The sequence below is a fragment of the Schistocerca serialis genome, chromosome 5 (assembly GCF_023864345.2).
Source record: "Schistocerca serialis cubense isolate TAMUIC-IGC-003099 chromosome 5, iqSchSeri2.2, whole genome shotgun sequence".
Taxonomy (NCBI): Eukaryota; Metazoa; Arthropoda; class Insecta; order Orthoptera; family Acrididae; genus Schistocerca; species Schistocerca serialis.
Genome location: NC_064642.1, coordinates 650,634,341 through 650,660,091, shown reverse-complemented (window position 1 = coordinate 650,660,091; position 25,751 = coordinate 650,634,341). Strand labels below are relative to the sequence as shown.

Here is a 25,751-nt window from a genome sequence, read left to right as displayed (position 1 = left end):
CGGTCCTGCGGTTCCAGACTGCAGCGTCTTTAACCGCACGGCCACTTCGGCCACCTACAGATACTTTGGACCAGATACTGTGCAGGGTGGCAGCCTGTACACTGCGATTGAAAGGCCCACATCAATCGCCATTCTGCATTTTTGAATAAGTAATTCTGGCAATAATGACAAGTAGCATCAGCCTGTACACTGCGATTGAAAGGCCCACATCAATCGCCATTCTGCATTTTTGAATAAGTAATTCTGGCAATAATGACAAGTAGCATCAGTTACGTGAACAAATTTAGCATTCCTCGCGCTGTGCTAATAGAGGTGGCTAAGGGATGAGCAATGAGAATGTACTGCATTGCATTAAGTACAGGTAATTTTTCGGCCGGTGTTCCATACGGGATTTTACTCAGGGAGGTGGTGGCGAGAAGCCAGCCTCACGTTAGTCCGAAGATCGAATTTTACAAGCTACAGCATCCCATAAGGCATGGTCCCTCCAGGCCAGTCCCCAGCGGCAGTGGTTTAATGCGGCCGGACCTGCAGGCGGCGTTTCCGGCCGAACACTGCGAGGCAAGCAGAACTTCCCCTCAAAGAGAATAACGCAGGGAGGCGCTGTTTCCCTCTCGCCATGTCGCCCTGGGCTCACAAAAGCGTCGCGGGGGACATTGGCAGTAAGGGACGTGCCTCTGTGAATCACTCACTCCATTTCTTTTTTCTTTTTAGCATGGGATAGAGAAGCGGGATGTGTCCGTTTAGACACTGCCGCCAACGAAGCGTCTGGGAAGTACTTCGGACGAGCGGTGTCTCCCAGAGGCCAGCGCGACTGGTCAGATGGATGTGACGTAAAACTGTTTCCCGTACATGCATTCCGGCGGGAGAGGCGTTCATTGGTCAAAAATCTTTTCAAATATTAGGACTGGACAGCCCCAGCAGCAGAGGGGCAATACGCTTTAGACAGTGGTAGAAAAAAATGGTTCAAATGGCTCTGAGCACTATGGGACTTAACTTCTGAAGTCATCAGTCCCCTAGAACTTTTTTTTTAAAAAAAAATTCCTTTATTATCAAAACCATTATAATTATACAAATTAACCCACTACCTTACTACATTAGTGGGTCCTAACATTTATACATTTGTATTGAAATGTTGCAGCTAGTTTAGTATTAGTTGGTGAGCTACAGTTAATATTAATATTAATAACAATGGGCATCTAATATCTACATATACTATTTATTTCCTATTCCTATGACTAATTTAATTTGTATATGTATTCTGCAGCGTCACATGTGTGCCAGTAAAGATATAAACCTACTTGCATTTGCCTTGCTCTTCGAGCTAACCCCGAAGAGCATGCCCCTGGCACTGGGCAGGCCTCGATGTTAATTCGCTGCAGTCCCTATCTTAATTTCCTATAACTAAGTCCTACAAACTAACTTATCCTACGTCAAATCCGGTGTGTGTCACGATCGGTGGTTGTTCCCCATTCCCCCTAGTCCTGCACGTGGCGGATTCCAACTTAGATGTAGTCGGCCAGTCCACGCACAGGCGGCATGGGAATAGGGCTCCTGGACGCAATTGGTGGTTATTGTAGCTCACCTAAATAGTCAATGAGAACTTTTCGAGATTCCTCGTTAGCCAAGGTGTTTAAGGTCTGAAATGTTCCCTCTTGTCTGATTAGTTGGTATGTGTCGCGGTTGGGTAGTCTGTCTCGTAGTGTGTTGGCAACATCATTGAAGAGGGGATATTCGTAAACTACATGCTCGGGTGTACCCTCCGGATCACCACAGTCACACGCTGGTGTTACCCTCTTCCCAAATCGACATAAATAAGTCGGGTAGGGTCCTTGGCCAGTGAGAAAGTGGATCAACCCTCGCGTAGGCTCGAAGTACTTCAGTCCAAGTCGTTCCCTGACATCAGGTAGGAACTGGAAGGTTCTTCGTCCCGTCTCTTCTGCCTCCCAAGTCTCCTGCCAGAGCTCCTCCCCTCTTTTCCTTATCTCTCTCTTATCCCCCACTCTAATACCCATAATATCAGCAATCTTTTCATAATTTCCCTTCTTGGCCCAATACCATGCCGCATGCTCTCTTATCTTTATGTCCAGGGGGCAGAGCCCCATTATGGCTAATAGCCCCCCCCCCCTCCCCGGAGATGTTCTATAGGCACCTACTGCTCTTAGTACCATGCTCCTCTGGACCCTTCTCACGGCCATGGCGGGCACAACCCTCGTGAGCCTGTGCGCCCAGACTCCCGAGCCATAGCCCACAACTGAGGTTAAAGTACTATTGTGATAGAGTCTGATTAAGTGTGGAGGAAGATGAAATCTTTTGTGACCTATTGAAATGAGATTATTTAATATCTGGAGGGCTCTTTGGGTGACAGTATCAATGTGTTTTCCGAAGTTCCACCTCTCATCAATGATACCTCCCAGGTAGCGTGTCTCTCGTCGTCGGAGAACTGGTGAACCGTCTATTCTTACTGTCGGGTTTCTGATGAGTTGTCCTTTTAGTAGTAAGTAGGTGGATTTACTGGGTGAAATCGTCATTTTAGTCGTGTGGCACCACTGTTAGAGTTTGCCTAAAGCTGTCTCTATTTTCGGATCAATGTCTTCGCGGCTACGGCCACCGACCCACAGAAGGAGGTCATCCGCTCCCCTAGAACTTAGAACTACTTAAACCTAACTAACCTAAGTACATCACACACATCCATGCCCGAGGCAGGATTCGAACCTGCGACCGTAGCGGTCGCGCGGCTCCAGACTGAAGCGCCTAGAACCGCTCGGCCACTCCGGCCGGCCGACAGTGGCAGAAATAAGAACACTCGCGTTTCAGCGTCCGACCAATAACCGCACAGTACTCTCCACCGCACGATACGAGTAATTGTAGTGTAGTTGTACTCCTTGTCCTGAACTCCTGATAATATCACGGAATTGCGTCGTGAACGAGCGGGGCGGTGGTTGCAGCAACATCACACCTGATCGGCATAACATCATTACGAGGACAGCCGGCTGGGGACTCAGTTGTTGAGCAGAAGAGCGGAATAGGTAATTGCACGAACAGCCTTGCAATTTGTAGAAGTTAAACGGGTGGCCATTGACCTAGTGAACATTGCAGAAAATTCTAGTATTTCGTTTTCTGAACAGATTCTGGTGGAAAGAACGTGACCTAGAGTCTTGTGCTGTCATTCAGTTAAGGGGAGTGCCAATCAGCTTTCATAGCTGTAAATTTGTGTTGTACACTTTTCTCTCATTGAGATATTAATTTTTCACACTCAAGAGGCATTACCTCGTTAATTCGAATTTTTAATATATGTAAATTGCCACTGAGAAGAATTGTGATTATTTTTCCCGCTATTTCATACTACATATATTGTAACTGAAACCCTTTCCTACGACAAAGTCACAAATTTTAGTGGGGTTAACTTTATGTGTATAATTTCCACGCATAACTACTTTCTGTGAGGCAAGTGAGCTCTCCCAATCCGATTCTTCGACAGAGGAATAGATTTCATAGTCAGACGTCATTAAGAGCATAATAATCGCATTTGGAGAATTAATAATAGAATTACGAGTTCAGTAAATCGTTCATTTACGTATCACCTAACGTTAGCAAAGGAGAAATCGGAGGTATCTTCCCAAATATATTTCATTCTCCGATATTTAGACTTCTAACCAAGACGAATCGGATAATGAATTGAACAATACGAGACTGGAATAGAAGGGTGAACCGATAGAGGTACTCAAGGTACCCTCCGCCACCCACCGTCACGTGGCTTGTGGAGTATGTATGTAGACGTAGATATAGATGTAGGAACCATGATACAGTGTATGTAATAGCATCAAGTGGTTTTAAGTCATTCATCGACTCGCTCTGAATATGGCTGTGCGGATAGTAGCCGAAATATCAGAAAATGAAATTTGATGTTCTGGGGCACGTTCAAAATTTCGACCCGTCCATTCTGCCCGTCGGAAAACTTACGGAACGTCTGTAGCCTGTGTTACCTAACTCGTCTGCAGAAGTAAACAGCTTTGTGGCAATGACACAGCCAATGGCATCAATCGCCTCGCTGAAACGGACGTGGAAAATATCGTACCCGCATCATTTATACGGCGATAGACCCATCGATAACATGGACCAAGAAACGAAGAAATAAAAATCGGAACTCGCAAAACGGTTGTCATCAGTCGGAGAAATCCACCGCAGCCAAACATTCGCCTTCAAACAGTAAAAAGACGCTGGACCTGCACATTTGCATTTTTGTTATATAGGAATGAACGTTCCAGTAGCAGCAGAATGAAATGTTAATTTTGAATCTTAATACGTTCTCCTAAGGAAGTTGTAACCTATTTAAGTTTATGCCAAATGGGATCTGGTAAGGCGATCTCTACATGATAGCAAATCTCATCCATCACGCATCTCGTTAGTGGCATCCGGAGACTTTGAGGCAAAGGTTAATAACAGCAGCGAAAATTTTAATCGTCTCGTTTCCTCAGTGATCGGATTTATCTACTTGTCAAAGTCATCCATTTCCCTACCTTGCTACATGTCTCACCTCAAGTACGGTGCCAAGCTTCTCGACGACGAACACCAACGCTACGGTGACTGCGCCCACAACCAGTACGATGCTTTGCATTATAAGGTTCACCACGACGTCCGACTTCTTGCCAGGCATCAGAGGTAGCAGGAAATCCTCGTAGATTGTCCCGGATAGCGCGTTAAGGCAACCAGACATGGAACTGCAACAACAACAAAATATTTCAAAAAACGGCACTGAGCACTATGGGACTTTACTTCTGAGGTCATTAGTCCCCTAGGACTTAGAACTACTTAAACCTAACTAACTCAAGGACATCACATACATCCATGCCCGAGGCAGGATTCGAACCTGCGACCGTAGCGGTCGCGCGGTTCCAGACTGTAGCGCCTAGAACCGCTCGGCCATCCCGGCGGGTAAAATATTCCAAATCCAGTCCATACGACAAGACTTTAAATACCTAATTTACAGGCGCTAACATTTTGTACAGCAATTATCCACGAAGTTCCGAGTATTTCTTTCCGAACGCGCATTGATGTTGCGGAAATATAAGAGTTGCATTTCAATAAACAAAAAGTTGCACAATGTTTGCAGCTACTTTTTCTTTATTCTTACGGGTGATTGGTGCGGCGGAGATGGGGAACGATCTGGCATTTGCCTAGGAGGGTAGTAAGAAGCCACGCAAAAGCCACAGTAAGTCACTAGTGTACTAGCCGAAGGGTTTCACCTGCTGACCGGTCTCTGACCCTGTGTGGCTCATCTGCTTGCCATACACGCATACTAGAGCTGTGCGCATTATTCTGCGTGAACAGTTCTTCAGTTTGCGTATGCTCCTGCTTTTAAGTATGTTCTCTGTAAGTTATTAGTGAAAAAAAGAACCTAATACAAAGTAATTCGGAAATAAATGGAATTTTTTAATTACAATACTTCAGCTTAACAGTGCTTAATCCAAAATAAGAGACACGTACTGCGTTAATATGTCTGTTTTGAACCTATATTCGTTCATATTCTTCATTTTTATAAATTAACGATTACTTACATTGATGAGGGCCGTGAAAGCTCATTATAATAGTAATTCTTATCTCAATAATTACACAAGGTATCTGCAGGTTAAAACAGTTAGTTCTGCTTTGAGAAAAACAAGAAAAAATCTGACATTAGTCCCTTTGTCTTGTTGGATGATCTTTCTCAGATCATGTGAAACCTATGAAATTAAATTTGGCGCATATACAATTGCCATATATTCGAGAAGGAACTAGTTTCAGTAGTTATTTTATGCATTAAGCCCAATGAAAGTACAAACCTAAACATTACTTTTGAAATCTGCTGCACTGCGTCACTTTCGACAAATGGAATGAGACCAACACAAATTTTCAATTACGATAATAAGAGAAATAGACTGGATTGTCTTTTATCTCGCTGTGAAGCAGGAATTAAATTAAAAGTCAGAGTTATCCACGAGATGCTCCCAGAGATAGTTCCTAATGATGATTTCGTAAATACTGCTATCCAGAAACTGCTAGAAACAACGTACGCCCGACATGCAACCGTAAAACTTCTATCGCTTCCTATACGTCTGGAGTCATACGTTCCACGGGCTTTCTTGTATTTCACACTGAAAGCTGGACTCAGTTTATTTTCAGGCAACAGGTTTCAGTTAACGATAAGCAAACTAGCGGTACATTTTAAGTCGTGTGTTGGCTGCCAAAACAAATTGCTACTTTTATATGTGCTGCAGTACATGATTATGCATTCACCAAGCAGATGCAAACTAAATAACACGACAGAGCGTTATAGTAAACCACAACATGAAACCAAATAATAAGAAGCTCCATCATAGTAGAGTCGAGAAAACCGTCCTTTGTGAATTTGTCGCAACGTTTCTGAGTGCTTTATAATGACACTCAGCACTTTCATGATCTTCTTTAAACTGCGGAGTAGTGTGTCTCCTAGATACGTTGCTGGGTTACTGTCGTTATGAGACGTGTACTCAGAAGTACCCATATGCAGCAATTTAAACGAACCGTTTTGTTTCGACATTTACCTTGAATCGAATTAATATGATGTAAACATCATAAATCAAAACATTTTAGATTTCCCTGAAGCAATGTACTCAACTCGATTTCCTATCACAACAAATGTCGATATGCACACTTACTGCATGTACTGTGCCCTTCCGTGGCTACCTTTGCAGAGGAAAATGCTCCTTCAGTGGGTCCAGATTCGAGGTCAATGCCGTTTGCGCTATGTCCATTTCCCATATTCTTTGCATAAGTGTACCAGTTCCCAGTTTTCTATTTCTGGAATTCTAGGAGGTTTTAATTATTTTTTATTCCAATTCGAAATGCGACTAACTTCAATACAATTTATTCAGCTAAAAATTGCACTTGGAATTCATTTATATTATTATAATTGAAAGAGTAATAATTTCCTAGAGTTATTAGCAAAGTAAACCAATTACAAATTTGATAATCAAGCTTTGATATTACCCTATCGATGAATTAGCGCATTATACAAAGGGATTTGTATTGGAGCTTAAGCATACTTTTTATTGTGGTGATACAACATGAACCAAATCTTACGAACAAGTCATTGCATACACATATTACCCACCATTGTAGTGAAACCCGAACTAGAAGCAGATGTATTAGTAGTTCTGCACAAGCTGACAATGTATTATTGTGCGAATTGCGTCCGATCCAAACGTGCGTTAAGTTACATTAAAACAAGTTAATTGGTCATAATATATGCACATGAGTGCTACATTACTGTAAAACGGTCTAAACCGATGCGGTAAATTCGCATACAGAACAAGAGAGCTGTGATGCAGTGAACCATTTGATTTTTGACCTGGAAGTTTTTTTACTTGGAATCAATTTCCTGTCATTTATCTTTCTGGAAATCTGTTGGAGAAGAGTCATCCACACAAGTACACACCACTCTGTACGTACATTATCTTGAACTAAAGTATATATTGTATTTTTTTATTGTTTCTAAACACTGATCCCGGCAATGCAGTGGTAATGGATCAATGTTTTTAATCACGATTACCGTGAATACTTGGAGAGTGCTTTTAGGATTCCCAGTTTCTTCAACAACAGCCATAAAGAGTTATGATACCTCTTTTCTGAAAAAACCACGGCGAAAACCAGAGCGATGTATAGAATTATTACTATGTGATCAAATTCAAATAAAATAACCAAAGATCTGCTTTCACAAGTTGTGACACTTATTGTGGACAGTCACCCGATAGTAAGATGATCAGTGCTCGGTTAGTACGTAGAATCTTTAACTATTCACTTGCACGAGACAGTAATATCTGTATCCACCCTCAGGAATCTATAATGTGCGTCTCCCAGGTTACGAAAAGTGGTTTTTGCATTAGTCTTACGTCAAAAACTAACTCTGTGTTAATGTCGTTGCTTCGATAGCACTGGAAATATGGAGAGCAAAAATGAGTTTCGCTGTTTTTCTTCCCCTCAGCTGTGTTTATTGCTTTAATTTATTTGCTATCACTTTCGAAGCACTGCAGCTCGTAGTCGTCAGGAACGATACTGTTACTCAGTTACCTAAGTGCGGCTCCAAATATTCCAGCAACGAAGAGCCCCGGCAATCCTGGGACGTGTCCAGCCACACTCATCACGTAGAAGGGCAGCAGCTGGTCTGGACGAGATATCTCCTGGAAAACATCAGTACAATCTCAGTGTCACGTCAACGTGTGACTCGAGCAATCTACACGCACGCCGTTCCAGCAAATAGAACAATGAATATGTGATGAAGTAGGCGCGGCGCATCCATCTGAATGTGAAACGCTGAACGAATGTATGTCGTGAGGCTGTTTGCTGTGGACGTGTTAACTGCTGATAAATACATCATCTTAACAGCACGTAAAGAATGTACATTTATTTTTGTGAGTTTATTTGATTATTCTTTATCTGCAGATATGTTCGAAAGTCTCCAACATACCTTCGACTACTAGGTCATCAGAGAGTGTTGGGAGAAGTAAAGGGAATTAAATTGGGGCTGAAACCATCCCAACACTCGCCATAAGTGATTTAGGGAAATCGAGGATAACTTAAAGGTAGATGGCCAATGCGGATATCACTGTCATCATCCTGAATATACACTCCTGGAAATGGAAAAAAGAACACATTGACACCGGTGTGTCAGACCCACCATACTTGCTCCGGACACTGCGAGAGGGCTGTACAAGCAATGATCACACGAACGGCACAGCGGACACACCAGGAACCGCGTGTTGGCCGTCGAATGGCGCTAGCTGCGCAGCATTTGTGCACCGCCGCCGTCAGTGTCAGCCAGTTTGCCGTGGCATACTGAGCTCCATCGCAGTCTTTAGCACTGGTAGCATGCCGCGACAGCGTGGACGTGAACCGTATGTGCAGTTGACGGACTTTGAGCGAGGGCGTATAGTGGGCATGCGGGAGGCCGGGTGGACGTACCGCCGAATTGCTCAACACGTGGGGTGTGATGTCTCCACAGTACATCGATGTTGTCGCCAGTGGTCGGCGGAAGGTGCACGTGCCCGTCGACCTGGGACCGGACCGCAGCGACGCACGGATGCACGCCAAGACCGTAGGATCCTACGCAGTGGCGTAGGGGACCGCATCGCCACTTCCCAGCAAATTAGGGACACTGTTGCTCCTGGGGTATCGGCGAGGACCATACGCAACCGTCTCCATGAAGCTGGGCTACGGTCCCGCACACCGTTAGGCCGTCTTCCGCTGACGCCCCAAGATCGTGCAGCCCGCCTCCAGTGGTGTCGCGACAGGCGTGAATGGAGGGACGAATGGAGACGTGTCGTCTTCAGCGATGAGAGTCGCTTCTGCCTTGGTGCCAATGATGGTCGTATGTGTGTTTGGCGCCGTGCAGGTGAGCGCCACAATCAGGACTGCATACGACCAAGGCACACAGGGCCAACACCCGGCATCATGGTGTGGGGAGCGATCTCCTACACTGGCCGTACACCACTGGTGATCGTCGAGGGGACACTGAATAGTGCACGGTACATCCAAACCGTCAACGAACCCATCGTTCTACCATTCCTAGACCGGCAAGGGAACTTGCTGTTCCAACAGGACAATGCACGTCCGCATGTATCCCGTGCCACCCAACGCGCTCTAGAAGGTGTAAGTCAACTACCCTGGCCAGCAAGATCTCCGGATCTGTCCCCCATTGAGCATGTTTGGGACTGGATGAAGCGTAGTCTCACGCGGTCTGCACGTCCAGCACGAACGCTGGTCCAACTGAGGCGCCAGGTGGAAATGGCATGGCAAGCCGTTCCACAGGACTACATCCAGCATCTCTACGATCGTCTCCATGGGAGAATAGCAGCCTGCATTGCTGCGAAAGGTGTATATACACTGTACTAGTGCCGACATTGTGCATGCTCTGTTGCCTGTGTCTATGTGCCTGTGGTTCTGTCAGTGTGATCATGTGATGTATCTGACCCCAGCAATGTGTCAATAAAGTTTCCCCTTCCTGGGACAATGAATTCACGGTGTTCTTATTTCAATTTCCAGGAGTGTAGGTCCAGCACTTGATCACTACACCTCCTCGCTCGGGGCGATTACTGTGAACCTATTATTTATTGTAAGACTTCTTCTTTTAAGCAGATTGTAGAATGTTAATCTTGAAGAAATTTTGCTATCATCAGTTGCTATTTCGTCAGTTTCATACACACTTGTTCATTTTACCACTAAATATCAAAATCCGATCTTAATAATTACCAATCAGTGACTTAAAGTAACACAACGCATACAACTAAGCTGACGGAACAAAATCACAGTACCAAGAAGAAGTTGTGCGATACAAACGAAACATAGTAGGCAACTTCCTACAGCTGTGATAACTATTAAAATTTCGCGCCATTCGCGAGTGGCATTAGTAGCTCCATTGTGAGGATGCAAATCAGGGTGGCCTTAGATACACGCTGCAATGGTCGTGAGAGTTAGTTACTTTTGAGACAGAACTTGGTGAGCTGATGTTGCTCAAAAATGCTTTTAAGACGACGAAGGTGCCATTATCAGCACCTTGCTGAGTTTTAACAAGATGAGAAATACACCTACGGGAAGCTGGGTGTTCTTCCTGCGTTATTGTAGAAAGACTTATCAGGAATACAGCCACTGTACATGATTTCTAGCAGCGGTGCTCACAAGAATATATAGTCGTAAGAAGAGCGGGTTCCAGACGGTCTCGTGTCACTATCGAAGATGATGAGTGTTCGGCGAATGGCTCTGGAGCATTCTGCATTTGCAGCAGCACATTGAGCAGCAGTTGCCACCTTAGTGAACAAAAAACTGTCACAAATCGGTTACTTCAAGGATAGGTCTGAACCAGACGTCCTGTAGAGGGCATTCCACCGACCTCAAACCACCGCCACGTGCAACTGCAGTGGGGTCAAGTGAAACCACATTGGAGGGCATGGTGGAGGTCTGTTGCGTTTTCTGGTGAAAGTTGGATCTGCCTCAGTGCTAGCAGTTACAGTGTGTTGGCAAGGACGCCAGTTGAGAGCCTCCAACCAGTTTGTTATGGTCTTGGGTGGTATTCCGTACGACAGGAAGAGAACTCTCGTGATTATCCCCCCCAACCTGGCTGCAAATTTGTACGTCAGTCTGGTGATTCGACTGTTGTGCAGCTCTGCAGTGTCGACATGTTGCCTTGCCATGCCCGATCACCAGATCTGTCTCCAATCTCGCACATATGGGACATCATCGGACGACAGATTCAGCGTCATCCAGAAACAAAATCTGGAAATTTGTCGTAAGGTCTTAGGGGACCAAACCGTTGAGGTCATCGTCCCTAAGCCTACACACCACTTAATCTAACTTTAACTTACGCTATGGACTACATACACACCCATGCCCGAGGGAGGATTCAACCTTCGACAGGTGGGTGGGGGTGGGGAGCCGCACGGACCGTGAGAAGGTGCTTTAGACAGCGCAGCTACCCCGCGCGACCAGCCACAAACAGCATTAACCGTCCGTATATTGATCGATCACCAGAAGCTCACACCCGGCACCTGTGGAACACCGCCGGCCAAAGTGGATGTGACGTTTCTTCTTCCTTCGATGCATAGGTGTGACTGGCTCGAAGATTACCGAGTCCTCGTACCGGATGCAGCTGACTATGATATACTAGATCAACTCCCCATCTTAACCGTTACCCTAAGTTCGGAATCACTTTGTACCTAATTAATACATTATTATTACCGTAGTCCAGACAACATTTGCAACAGATGTACCCACACGCAAAGAAGGTATAAAGGGACTGTCACATCATGTCTAAGTCAAACTGCCATCTCTTATTTCGTTCATTAAATACACGTTATCTTTTAATTTAAAATACATCCACAACCTATTGTGTATCTTATTTATTATCATTATCTACGTTGGCAACAAATTTAAACAAAATTGTATTTATACACCCGTGCTTTTGTAACTTTATTATATCGCTTTGTAAAATTCTCAAAAAATGTCATAGTAATAAAACTGAATTTGTACGTGAACCGTCCAATTCCCGTCAGTATATCATTGCTCCGACAGCAGCCACAACACACGCTTCTACAACACACGGGACGCTCGTAGCTTATGTTCAACACCTGTGTTAAAACAACTGTCTACTGTATGAATTTTCAATCAGTCATCTGTAACTATTTTAGCTGTGGTTGCCCCGGCTTTAAAATTATCTATTATAGCCTTTCCTGAATCTAATGGCAATGAAATTTCTGTGCACGTATGCGGTGTGTAGTATCGTGAGCCAGAAAACAACTACGATCTACCAAAAATTAGTTCTCATCTTAAAAGTCGTGTCTCATTGCAAGCTGTCGTATTCTTTATCATACTCTAAAGTCATTTTGGACTGAACATCTAATCCTGAAATCCTATCGTGTGAAATAATAGTCCAGTCTAATGATCACGTTCATCAATTCTGAAAAGAAATACTTCTTTAGCTGAGCAACAATAGTAACACATTACTAATCTAAAATGGCCATACCACTCAAACAGTAATTGAATTTCTTACAAATTACACAATAACCAGACCTCGATCAGGTTTTTCAAGACGTTGATGTTTACTCTCCTAATGTACGAGGGCTATTCGGAAGCTAAGGTTCGATCGGTCGCGAAATGGAAACTACCGTAAAAATCGAAAATGTTTTATTTGCAATAGTTAGCTACACCTTTCAGCTACTTCTCTGCATAGTCGCCGCTCCGACTTAGACATTTGTCGCAACATATTACCAACTTTCGTCATAGAAGACAGCCACCTGAGGCTTTCGCCAATTCTCTACGCTCATCCACAGCTCGTTGTCCGTGTCGAAATGTTGTCTTCATAGCAAGCGGTTCATATGAGCTGGGATGAAACTCAGGACGAGCCAATTATGGATTGTGCTGTGGGTGATCAAACATTTCCCACTGAAAATTCTGCAGGAGCATCTTCATTGGCGCCGCAGAGTGCGGCCGTAAATCTTCATGAAGAAAGAAACGGATGACAGTTATGTCACGTGGGCTGCACGACATCAGGCGAAATCTCTCACCAGGCCCTCATAGTGGGCGGAAGACACTGTTTTCTAGGCAACTTTACGTGTACCCTGAGCACTCTGAATTGAAGAGAGAAGAGTGCCGCGATCAATGGGCGTGCTAGGGTCACTACCCAACACTTCTGTCCAAAACTTCATCGGATTTTCACGGTGGTTTCCATTTCACGACCGATCGGAACTTATTTTCGAAATAGTCTTCGTATGTGCAAGGTGAACTAGGTATTACTTACTTTAGTCGTAATTGGGTCGCAGTCTTGATACGCTGCGTATATCAAAAAGCCGCAGTAAATGCTAATGAGGTTCATCAGCATTATCCCGAAAGTGAATCCCGCCAGAGACCTGCAGAACGTTTAAGATATTTAGTATTACAGACAAGAATTCAAATACATCAAAGAAAGGAAGAATGGATTGCATGTTATAGTATGAAGTTCCTGTCTATAGTATGAATGTTGACAGGCTGAGAAGAGAAACGAAAATGTGATATGCAATTAAAAGTTCTTCTCACTGCGTTGTACATAGTATACAATAAAAGAGAACAATAACCAAGTCGAGAGAGTACAAGCGTTCCGCAGCCTAACATTTTAAACTGTTATACGAGAAAGTAGTCCACTGTTCATATTTTCCAAATGACTACAGCGGTTTGAAACAAAATGTAGGCAGAATCTTTCTGAAGTAGACGTCTATTAAAGCGTTAAAACAAACAGAAATTTCAATGCTGCAATAATCGAAGTCAATAGCTCTCAGTCGCATTTAGCTCGTCTTCGATCACTCGTTTGCGCAGTTTTATTCTCGACGTGTCCTTGTCCTTTGACATATGCGTTTATTCTGTTTCCCTAACTGGAATGTATATTTACTTATTGCAAGCAATGGCCGTCTGTTTCAGTTCCAGTCCAGATACTTTCAAATCTACAAATGCTCAATTAATGTAACGGCTGTAGTTTCCCCCTGCTTTCAGCCGTTTACAGTATGCACAATGCAAAGGCCACACTGGTTAATGTCACAATGTCAAATCAGTCAGTTATCCAAACTGTTGCTTTAAAACAAATATTCCTGTCTGTTTTCTGGGACCATACGTTAGTCTGGCCTCTCACAGATGCCCCTCCGCTGTAGTTCCTTGAGACATGACTATATGTGTCGAAGTGTGCAAGGTCCGTGGCGAAGAGGCTTGGGGGAGAGGGCCATTTCTGTACATGTGGTCATCAAAGTTACTTTTCCATACTCTCAGGGATCCTTTACCGCAGTTTTTCCTCATTATTCGAAATTACTTTGTATAATGCAATAAAAACTTCAGTTGTACCAGGTACTGCAACGTATGAGTTCCAGAATTTTGGAAAGAGTAATTTTTTATCCACATAACAGACTGATGCAAAGTTGATTTGGAGATTATCAGATCGTAACAAATGGAAAATCAGGACGTTTCAGACAACTATAAGCGCTGTACCTCCATCTTCAGAACGAGGAGTTTAATAAATCAGAATTTGGTGCAAATTATTACGCAGGGCACAATGTCTGTGGGTGACACATCATTACACTCTGCTACACGATGGTGCCTCTGCGTACCTTTCTTTTACTTGAAGTGTATGGGGTATAATACCAGCACTTATTGTCGCGCGAAGTTCCTATAATATCACGGCCCCAATGAAATCATATGGAAAGAGATGAACATTCAGTATGACCTCGTCTTGACCTGTGTAACTCCTAGTAACGCAGTCGAAGGCGACTCCGAGCCTAATTACTAAATGACGAATCAAGAAAATACTCTTTCCTTTGGTCACTCCAGATAACTGTCACTTTTACACTGGCGGCACTGTCAAAGTTGTTCATGTAGCCTTTGACGCCACAGCATTTTTCTTCTTTTTTATTCACTTAGCTGCCCTTATTCCTATGCTGGGTCGTTATCTATTTGTGGACGAAGCAAAACACTCTTTCAGCAAAGATTTGTTTGTCTGTCTGTCAATATGGTTTCATTGCCGCAATAGTCTTTTACACAACAGCAGAGAGGTTATATACACACCTGGAAATTGAAATAAGAACACCGTGAATTCATTGTCCCAGGAAGGGGAAACTTTATTGACACATTCCTGGGGTCAGATACATCACATGATCACACTGACAGAACCACAGGCACATAGACACAGGCAACAGAGCATGCACAATGTCGGCACTAGTACAGTGTATATCCACCTTTCGCAGCAATGCAGGCTGCTATTCTCCCATGGAGACGATCGTAGAGATGCTGGATGTAGTCCTGTGGAACGGCTTGCCATGCCATTTCCACCTGGCGCCTCAGTTGGACCAGCGTTCGTGCTGGACGTGCAGACTGCGTGAGACGACGCTTCATCCAGTCCCAAACATGCTCAATGGGGGACAGATCCGGAGATCTTGCTGGCCAGGGTAGTTGACTTACACCTTCTAGAGCACGTTGGGTGGCACGGGATACATGCGGACGTGCATTGTCCTGTTGGAACAGCAAGTTCCCTTGCCGGTCTAGGAATGGTAGAACGATGGGTTCGATGACGGTTTGGATGTACCGTGCACTATTCAGTGTCCCCTCGATGATCACCAGTGGTGTACGGCCAGTGTAGGAGATCGCTCCCCACACCATGATGCCGGGTGTTGGCCCTGTGTGCCTCGGTCGTATGCAGTCCTGATTGTGGCGCTCACCTGCACGGCGCCAAACACGCATACGACCATCATTGGCACCAAGGCAGAAGCGACTCTCATCGCTGAAGACGACACGTCTCCATTCGTCCCTCCATTCACGCCTGTCGCGACACCACTGGAGGCGGGCTGCACGATGTTGGGGCGTCAGCGGAAGACGGCCTAACGGTGTGCGGGACCGTAGCCCAGCTTCATGGAGACGGTTGCGAATGGTCCTCGCCGATACCCCAGGAGCAACAGTGTCCCTAATTTGCTGGGAAGTGGCGGTGCGGCCCCCTACGGCACTGCGTAGGATCCTACGGTCTTGGCGTGCATCCGTGCGTCGCTGCGGTCCGGTCCCAGGTCGACGGGCACGTGCACCTTCCGCCGACCACTGGCGACAACATCGATGTACTGTGGAGACCTCACGCCCCACGTGTTGAGCAATTCGGCGGTACGTCCACCCGGCCTCCCGCATGCCCACTATACGCCCTCGCTCAAAGTCCGTCAACTGCACATACGGTTCACGTCCACGCTGTCGCGGCATGCTACCAGTGTTAAAGACTTCGATGGAGCTCCGTATGCCACGGCAAACTGGCTGACACTGACGGCGGCGGTGTACAAATGCTGCGCAGCTAGCGCCATTCGACGGTCAACACCGCGGTTCCTGGTGTGTCCGCTGTGCCGTGCGTGTGATCATTGCTTGTACAGCCCTCTCACAGCCTCCGGAGCAAGTATGGTGGGTTTGACACACCGGTGTCAATGTGTTCTTTTTTCCATTTCCAGGAGTGTATTTTTTGACAACTGATACTTTAAATTTTGCAACCGCTGTATTTTGGGAGAACAGTATTTTTCAAGGTAGCTCTCATTCTCCTTCCTGTTTGTAATACGTCCGACCGCGGCCACTTTCGCGAACGCGCCGCGAGCGGCCGAGCCGGACACTCTGGGGCGAGATCCCGGCATCTTTGTCTGTGACCCCGGGTGCAGCCATTCTGCAAGGACAGAGCGAGAAGCCGAGGCGGAAGCTCGCACCTCGCTCAAGGAGGGACACGATGCAAAGGGCCTACCTGACACCAAGAAGCGTGCCGTGCTGAGAGCTGATGGACACCTGCAGCCATTAGAGCGAGACGCCAAGAACGTGCGCGCGAAAGCATGGGAGTTCTTCTGACCCGACGGCAGTCATTTTACCTGCCTTGGAAAGGAGGAATGTGCCGACAATTCTAGCACCCCACGGGCACAGGGAGGAGTGTACCAAAAAGCGTGGGGAACTGGCGCAGAGAGGCGTGTGAAAGAAGGCAGCATTCTTAAGAAGATGTTTTTCTCGACAGTGAGGACATTCCTTATAACTGACGGGTGCCGGCAGATTTTGTAACGGAGCCCAAACATGAGTCTCTCCAGAGCTCACGCAGAGAGAGCAGTTATAAAGGAGTGTTGTGGAGCTGCTCTCCCAACAGCCTCAGAATCCGGGAAAACATCTTAAGAACGTGAAATCGCGAGAAAGATGTCAGTTCACGAGGCACACGCGGAGATGTGTGGCGATGAAACGGCCATCTGTCATTGGGCTGCATTGAAAATTTCGTCTGCCAATGACGACGCGGAAAGGAAGAATATTTCGAAGAGGAGTTGAGCTGAGAGATGGAGGGGAAGCGAGAGGGAGAGTCGTGGAGACTCCGCGGAAGCAAGAGGACACGGGCGCTATTCCACCCATCGCCAACATCCGCCTTCCGACGCCGTGATAGCACAGCTTCGGCCACGCAACCGATAACGGGCAACAACGCGGAGATCGTACCTGGGACCCGCCGCAAATCCGCGATTGCTGATCAGGGCAGCCGACTTGCGCAGCAAAGCTCCGAGGCGACGTGTCGTACCGACGCAGAGCATGCGGCCGACAGCGCTACACGACGAACGATAACGAAGATTGGTGAGACGATTTGTCCCCTCATCCTTCCCCTTAATGGCTGAGTCGTGTCTACGCCCAGTCAAATCAGCCCTGAGATTTATAATTTGTTTTGGTTTGTGTAAAAAGCACGAAAATAAATACTATTTTTCATGTTTTGATCCTATAAGCAATCTTTTATATTCATACATGAACCCCTTAATTTGGTACCCTTTGTGTGTGATTTCATTTACACTGCTGGCCACCGTAAATGCAACACCCTGAAGGAAGCATCCGAATCAAGTGAAATTTACACCATGGGTTTGCAGCGATGAGATATGCAACTGATTAGAATTTCAGCGCAGACGCACATCACGCGCGCCTGTGGCGCCACCTCATAGCGCCATTTAAAGCTTGGCGATTTCGACGAGTGTACGTTCGGCACGTGTGTTTACCTTGTGGTTGTTTCACAAGACGATCAGTTATGCCTCGTAGACAACAGTGAACATCGTTTGATCAAGTATCCGAGTTCGACAGAGGAAGGATAGTGGCTTACCGAGATTGTGGATTATCATACAGAGAAATCGCTAGTCGTGTTGGAAGAAGCCAAACAACTGTAATGCGGATATGTGACCGTTGGATGCAGGAGGGTACGATGGACCGACGTGGTCGATCGCATTCACCTCGGTGCACCACTGCACGTGCTGATAGGCAAATTGTGCGCATGGCAGTGACGGATCGCTCAGTGACATCCCGCACCATAGCACAGCACATTGCGTCTGTAACGCATCATCCAGTGTCTGCGCGTATCATTCGACGGCGTTTACAGCAGAGTGGTCTGTCCGCAAGACGTCCATTGCTTCGTCTACCATTGATGCAGAACCACAGACGTCTCCGTCGCCAATGGTGTGATGACAGACGGATGTGGACAGCAGAATGGAATGACGTTGTCTTTACTGACGAGGCACACATCTGTCTGCAGCACCACGATGGTCGGATTCGAGTGTGGAGACACCGTGGAGAGAGGATGCTGGACAGCTGCATTATGCACCGCTCCACTGGTCTTGCACCGGGTATTATGGTATGGGGCGGTATTGGATATTACTCTCGCACGTCTCTAGTACGCATTGCCGGTACTTTAAATAGCCGGCGCTACATATCCGAGGTGCTGGAGCCAGTTGTCCTTCCTTACCTTCAGGGCTCGGCCACAGCCATATTTCAACAGGATAATGCGCGACCACACGTGGCACGCATTGTCCAAAGGTTCTTCGTCAATAACCAAATTGAAGCGCTTCCCTGGCCTGCTCGCTCTCCGGATCTTTCGCCGATAGGAAACATGTGGTCCATGGTTGCTCAACGAGTAACCCAGATTTCATCCCCAGCTGCCACACCAGATGATCTTTGGCAACGTGTGGAAGCTGCTTGGGCTGCTGTACCCCAGGAACACATCCAACGTCTCTTTGACTCAATGCCGAGACGTGTGGCAGCGGTGATCTCCAACAATGGCGGCTACTCTGGCTACTGATTCTGGCAGGAACCACATGTCACAGACGTCTGTAAACGTAATCATTTGATACTTGGTCAACATGTTATCTGCAAAATAAATTTTGTTGTGCTACCTCTTGTCTTTCTTGGTGTTGCATTTACAGTGGCCAGCAGTGTAATTATTGATACCAATTAATTGTTGGCTTCTAACGTGGAGCAATCGCATCAGTCATCTGCTCGTCATTTCATGTCCGACAGCAGAGAGAACGTATTAACAGAATGAGATTTTCACTCTGCAGCGGAGTGTGCGCTGATATGAAACTTCCTGGCAGATTAAAACTGTGTGCCCGACCGAGACTCGAACTCGGGACCTTTGCCTTTCGCGGGCAAGTGCTCTACCAAGTGTTCGCAGGAGAGCTTCTGTAAAGTTTGGCAGGTAGGAGACGAGATACTGGCAGAAGTAAAGCTGTGAGTACCGGGCGTGAGTCGTGCTTCGGTAGCTCAGTTGGTAGAGCACTTGCCCGCGAAAGGCAAAGGTCCCGAGTTCGACTCTCGGTCGGGCACACAGTTTTAATCTGCCAGGAAGTTTCAACATATTCACAGTTCACAACATTTGTGACGCCCAACGTGGGGAGATCCCATTGGTAATGGTTATGGTATCTGATGTCATAAAATAGTTTCTCGAATTCACTACATGCTTTTCTGTTTGATCCTTAGATATCGCAGATAATGCCGTTTGTTAAAGAGGCCAATCTAAAATCAAGTTTGTGCTGTTATACTACTACTCCAGTAGTATCCACAAATCATTAACATGACTTATTAGCCAAGATGTTTGAAAGACGTTTCGTTATAAAGCGATGATTCATATTGTCTGTCGGAAAGGTGAACTCCAATGTTTCTTTTAAGAAATTTCAACATTCTTTATTTTGCAGAAGACTGATCAGTTTTGTTCTGAATGCTTGATACGCTAAAGAAGGTCTGGTTTTCGCTCGAATACAGGGTACATATTTGAACTGACAAACATTTAGGGGTTGTACACGGACACCGAAACAAATTTATTTCTCTAATGTCATAGTTTCCTATGAGGATTTTGCAAACCGGTAGGGGAAAGTTTCTCTGGATGAAAATTAACTAAACTAAGAAACTCTGGGAGATCGCCTGTGACAATGAAAGCACTTTTTTAATGGGTTCTTCATTGCCAAGAGACAACAAAATTAACACAACATAATTACTTCATTTACATTAGAGGTTCAAAATTTCCTCCACTGATTTGTAAGCAAAAGCTACAGCGGTGGGTAATGTTCTATCTAAAACAGTCAAAGATGGCAGGAGTGTCCTCAAATCCCTACAGACACTGCTGCTATCGGGCAACCAAATCCTCTTCTGATTCAACAGTGGTTTTGTAAACAACGTTGCACATCTCTCGTCACACAAAAGAGTCAGGGGATCAAAAAGAAAACTGAGTAGGCCATGGAACAGGACCACCATTGCCAACCCACTTTTCTGGAATCTGGCGGTTCGAGAATCGACGCACAGGACGACTGAAATTTGCCGGAGCTCCGTTATACTGGAACGACACACGTTGCCTTGTAGCGAGAAAGACGTCATCCAGAAACTCTGGCAATGCTCTGGCGAGGAAACTGTAATAATGCCTGTCATTTCATGACCCAGTTAGAAGATACGGCCCAGTTAAACAGCCACCGCCAACATCTGCCCACACATTCACGAAGAACTGCACTCGATGAGCGTGATTAAATGTGGTATATGGATGAACCTCACTCAATCCATGCAAATTGTGGATGTTTAAGACCCCACCTCATCCGAACTTTGTCTCATCTGTTAACAGCACACGGATCAGAAATATAGGATGCATTTGACCCTCATTCAAGTACTACAGTGAAAATGGCGCTCTGAGTGGATAATCATTTGATTCCATGTTGTGCAATTGCTCATGACTGACATTTACATTCGTTTGATTTTTCCTCGTGTTATGAGCAATTACACGAGTGCTGAGAGCTATTAAACCCTCTACCGAAAAAAAAAACTGCTGATAGGTAATTATGAGACTAGAGGAAAACGTTTGCTTTTCTGTTCCTTGTAACCTCAATGTCGCGGCCCTTGAATGTTGGAAACGAACTTTTTTTTTTTTTAAATAGTGTATATTTCAAACTCTAGTGTCTACCCAGGAATTTGTAGCCATAATGTAATTCAGTGCAGTACGTAATGATGTAAGCTTATTTGTCCGTCGCTGCCATACAAGACCTCAAACCTTCTTTCTTTCCAGTCTGGGCAAGCTGTGCAGTGACTAGATTACATGTAAAGCTTACTGGGACAGGGTAAATGCTAGCTACAATGAAGTCGTTAATTAGATTGTAATACTGGAATTTTAATTTGATATTTCCCACAACTGACAAAATTTACAAAAAAAATGTTAATTTCTTTGTCCATCCACACACTCCTGGGAATGGCACATTAACAATTTGCAATTATGCGCCGCTGTTACCAGCAGCTACGTTGATAAATACTCAGTACCTCGCAAGGATAACTACCAGATCAAGAATATTAGGTAAGTTGTTGGAAGTGGTTAAGCGTTGGTGAAAATCTCGCTTCTGAGCACACAAAGAGCTCTAACCGCAGAACTCTGCACGGAACACGCGTTGGTGCAGTGATGCGATACAGGCCGTATATCTCCCTTCGAAGGCGATGGCCAAGAAGCCGTCTCCAAGTCCGTACTGCTCGATGGCTGAAGGCGAAGTCCCCTATCTCCACCTTTCTCCCGTCTCCCACGCATACGAAAACGCTTCTGAAGAATACTCAGTTTCGGCCAATGTCGAACGCTCTATCATCGCCGAAATCCCTCCAGCGGCATTTCTGAGATGTAGCCAATGATCGAGTAGGTCATATTGCCCCTAGACAAACGAAATTCCCGTCTACGCCACGTGTGGCCCAGCACAGGTGGCTACGGATGCCGGGCTATCCCCAAAAGCGCCGTATTGTTCCGCGTTTCCGGTGACCGGGTGACCGCTAGGTGCCGCTCACGGCGGCCCGGCGAGCTACGGCCAGCTACAGACTTTATATTCCACAATTCTCAACTTCCGCCACTTTTCACCAACGCTTTAAGTCAGTGGCTCAATCATGCAGACATGCAGGGAATACTGCTGGAGAGTGCATCATGTTCGTCATAATAGAGTCATGAACTGATGCCCTTGCCAATCCATTTATTATTAATACTAATGTTGGTAAGCTAACGTGTAAGTTCCCATGCCCCGGCACCTTACAATGAATCATCGTGGAATGACTAAAACTACAATACACTTTGCCGAAGAATACTTACTTCCGAGCAGCTGCCATGGTGGGCAGCGACAGAAACTTCTGTACCATCCCCTGATTGATGGTGCACCCGCCTACCCAGGAAGCTGTAGCGCCGAAAACCACAGTCCAGAACGAGCTGCGGACGAATGGGTCCGGAGTCATCCTGTGGGCAAAAAAACACCTCGAATCCACTGCTACACTTATTACTTCCCACGAATTCCACCAATGTTGCTAGTAAGGCAGGAAATAAGTGACATATGTTGATATTACCGTACGACATTCAGGATAAGTTGATGGAGAAATCAAACAACCGAACAGTCCTGCCGTACAAGTGATACGCTGTGTACTTTACGGATTGAACACATTTTAGACAGTGGGTTGGTTGGTTGCTTCGGGGGAGGATACCAGGCAGCGAGGTCATAGATCCCATTGCATTAGGGAATGATGGGGGGAGGAAGTCGGCCGTGCCCTTTCAAAGGAACCATCCTGGCATTGGCCCGAAGCGATTTGGAGTAATCAAGGAAAACCTAAATCAGGATAGCCGGACGCGGCTTTGAACCGTCTTCCTCCCGAATGCGAGTCCAGTGTGCTAACCACTGCACTACTTAACTCGGTTTCCACAGTGAATGCAGCTTTATGACAACCAACTAAATCCGTTACCACCGTCTGAAATTGCTTCGTAAAGTTTAACGAAAAATACATTTCTTATATGCAGATTCAAAAGGCACCATTCTTCTATTTGACTTGAATGATCACTTACACAAACAAAAATCAAGTGGCTACCATTCTTTCGAATATACTTTTTAACTCCCTTCAAGAAGATACCCAAAACTCTTGAATGATCACTTACACAAACAAAAATCAAGTGGCTACCATTCTTTCGAATATACTTTTTAACTCCCTTCAAGAAGATACCCAAAACTCGATCCAATAGGTGTTGATGAGTTTAACACACCTATTCTTCAATTACAGCGTTATGAGCCTATACATGCCCCCACAAGAAAAAAATCACAAGAGAACAAGTGTAATCATCTTAGTACCCGCGGCGCGTTAGGCAAAGAGAAAATGAGGAGCAGCACCCTGCTGAAAATGATAAACTCTTCATGACAATCTTTCATGACTATATTCGGACTTCACTATCATTGTTACGTGGTTATCCTGAAAAATATAGGTGCGATTACAAGAGCAGCAACTACGGGACGCCAGAAAGTCTAACGTACGAAGATGTAACGCAATGACTTATTCAAGCACATAACGGAAGTGTCGAGGCCACAGCTTCGCTCCAGACCAGTTATCACCATAAAGGAAGAGAGAGTAATAAAATTAATTCTTTAATTCTGATCACAGATTCGAACTCCCAATAAAATTCCGAGTAACTTGGTAACAATCAGAGACCGGTCGGTCAATTAATTAACAAGTCGTTAGCAATTAATACCACCAAACTAATTTTTCCAGGTACGCAGATGTCTACATAAAGGATCGTCCGTTGCGGGAGGGGGGGGGGGGGGGGAGGATAATTTTGGCGTTGTCCGTTAAACTTAATAGAGAAAACGCACAAGATGGCGAAATGTAGCATTGTTACCTGACGTTATTTTGAATCGTTGTTGAGGCCAAGCTGTGACGGACACATACAAAGCCTCCAGAGTTCAGGGTATCCACGCCAGTTCGGGCTATCCAACCCGAAGGCAAGAACTCTGCTGCTGCAGTAGACCAGAACTTCAGGAATAGTTATACCTGCCACTTCTGTTAAGCTGGCTACCAGGACATTTTTGTATACAGTGAAAGTGCAATGTGGTTCGTCGACCGAACCTTTAAATAGTCTTAAGAGCAGCTCTCCACCACATTTTCTTGCAGTTACTAAGGGTGTCGACATCGTGAGGTTCATCGTGCAGGAGAGAGTGCCATTTTGTGGCAACTGTTGTCTTCTATTACCTCTGGAGCAGCCTTGTGTTATCTATTCTCGAGTTGCTGTTTATGTTTGTAACAAAGAAGCTCGCTGCAACTACGATGGTTGCTTCTGTGCTGTCTTTATATATGCGCAGGTGGTGCAGATCGACATGTAGCGCGGTAGGCTCCATTGTCCGACCCCTGTTATTGTGACCACGTTCTTGACCTATGGCTAGCTTAATTGTTATAGTGATACATATTAATCCATTTTGCTCCCTCTCTAGGGGTTAGTTTTCATACTGATGACGTTATTGTTTGTGCGAACTTCTGTTCTTTTGACTTGTCCTACAGCAGTGCTCTTCTGGTGGCTGCTTAATTGTGAGTGATGCATTAGGAAACTTGCAACAGGACTGTCTCTCATTTACGTGTCCATTTCTGAATAGATGCATTGCCAAACTTTTAGTGGTCTCCAGCTTCTCTGCTATCCCTTTAATCATTTCTTTGCTAGACGACGGAACAATTGCTGTAAGAAACGAAGTCCAACGGCAGGGACAGATCAACAGGTAAGAGGTCTGCTAGCGAACACTGATAGTTGGTACTATCAGTCCAGACTTAAGAGGAGAGATGACAGAGATATCAGAAATAGCTACAGTTAAATCACCCAATCATCCAACACACGTGCTAAAAAGTGAAGACATGGACGTTCATTAACTATTCAAGGCTTTCCACTAGAGCTAATATCGACAGTTTTCTATTTGTTTTCTGCTCCTTTAAATAAACTGCTCGTCACCGCTTATGGACACGACTACATTTGAGGTGTGTTCAAAGAATTTTGGCAAAAGTTTCTCGTTTCTGGGAGGCCTTGCCTCTGATCTTCTGAACCACCAGCTTTTTTTATTTGCTGTGTCGTCCGAACAAGACACAGCCAGGGCAAATGCACCACAGGCGCAAAGATGCGAGCTGGGGCCACTGGCATAGAGACTCGCCACTTGAGTGAGTTCCACCAGTGCCATGTTAGAACACATGACTCAATACTGACCCAATGACTTACCTTAGAAAATAGATTAAGGAAAGGCAGACCCACGTTTGTAGCATTTGTAGACTTAGAGAAAGCTTTGACAATTTTGACTAGCATACTCTCTTTCAAATTCTGAAAGTGGCAGGGATAAAATATAGGGAGCGAAAGGCTATTTACAATTTGAACAGAAACCAGATGGCAGTTATAAAAGACGAGGGACATGAAAGGGAAGTAGTAGTTGAGAAGGGAATGAGACAGGGTTGTAGCCTATCCCCGATGTTACTCAATCTGCATATTGAGCAAGCAGTAATGGAAACAAAAGAAAAATTTGGAGTAGGAATTAAAATACACGGAGAAGAAATAAAAACTTTGAGGTTAGCCGATGACATTGTAATTCTGTCAGAGACAGCAAAGGACCTGGAAGAGCAGTTGAACTGAATGGACAGTGTCTTAAAAGGAG

The 25,751-nt window shown here is 45.4% G+C and overlaps 1 protein-coding gene across 1 annotated transcript in view; it reads right to left on the bottom strand.

Moving 5' to 3' along the window:
* LOC126482155 (sodium-coupled monocarboxylate transporter 1-like) overlaps positions 1–25,751 on the bottom strand; it is a 63,861-nt gene that overhangs the window by 12,876 nt on the left and 25,234 nt on the right. The window contains exons 6-9 of the mRNA XM_050106132.1: positions 22,409–22,549; positions 13,304–13,412; positions 8,086–8,195; positions 4,535–4,718 (exon numbers count right to left, since the gene is read on the bottom strand). Coding sequence (XP_049962089.1) covers positions 4,535–4,718; positions 8,086–8,195; positions 13,304–13,412; positions 22,409–22,549 — 544 coding nt within the window. The remainder of the gene's footprint in view (positions 1–4,534; positions 4,719–8,085; positions 8,196–13,303; positions 13,413–22,408; positions 22,550–25,751) is intronic.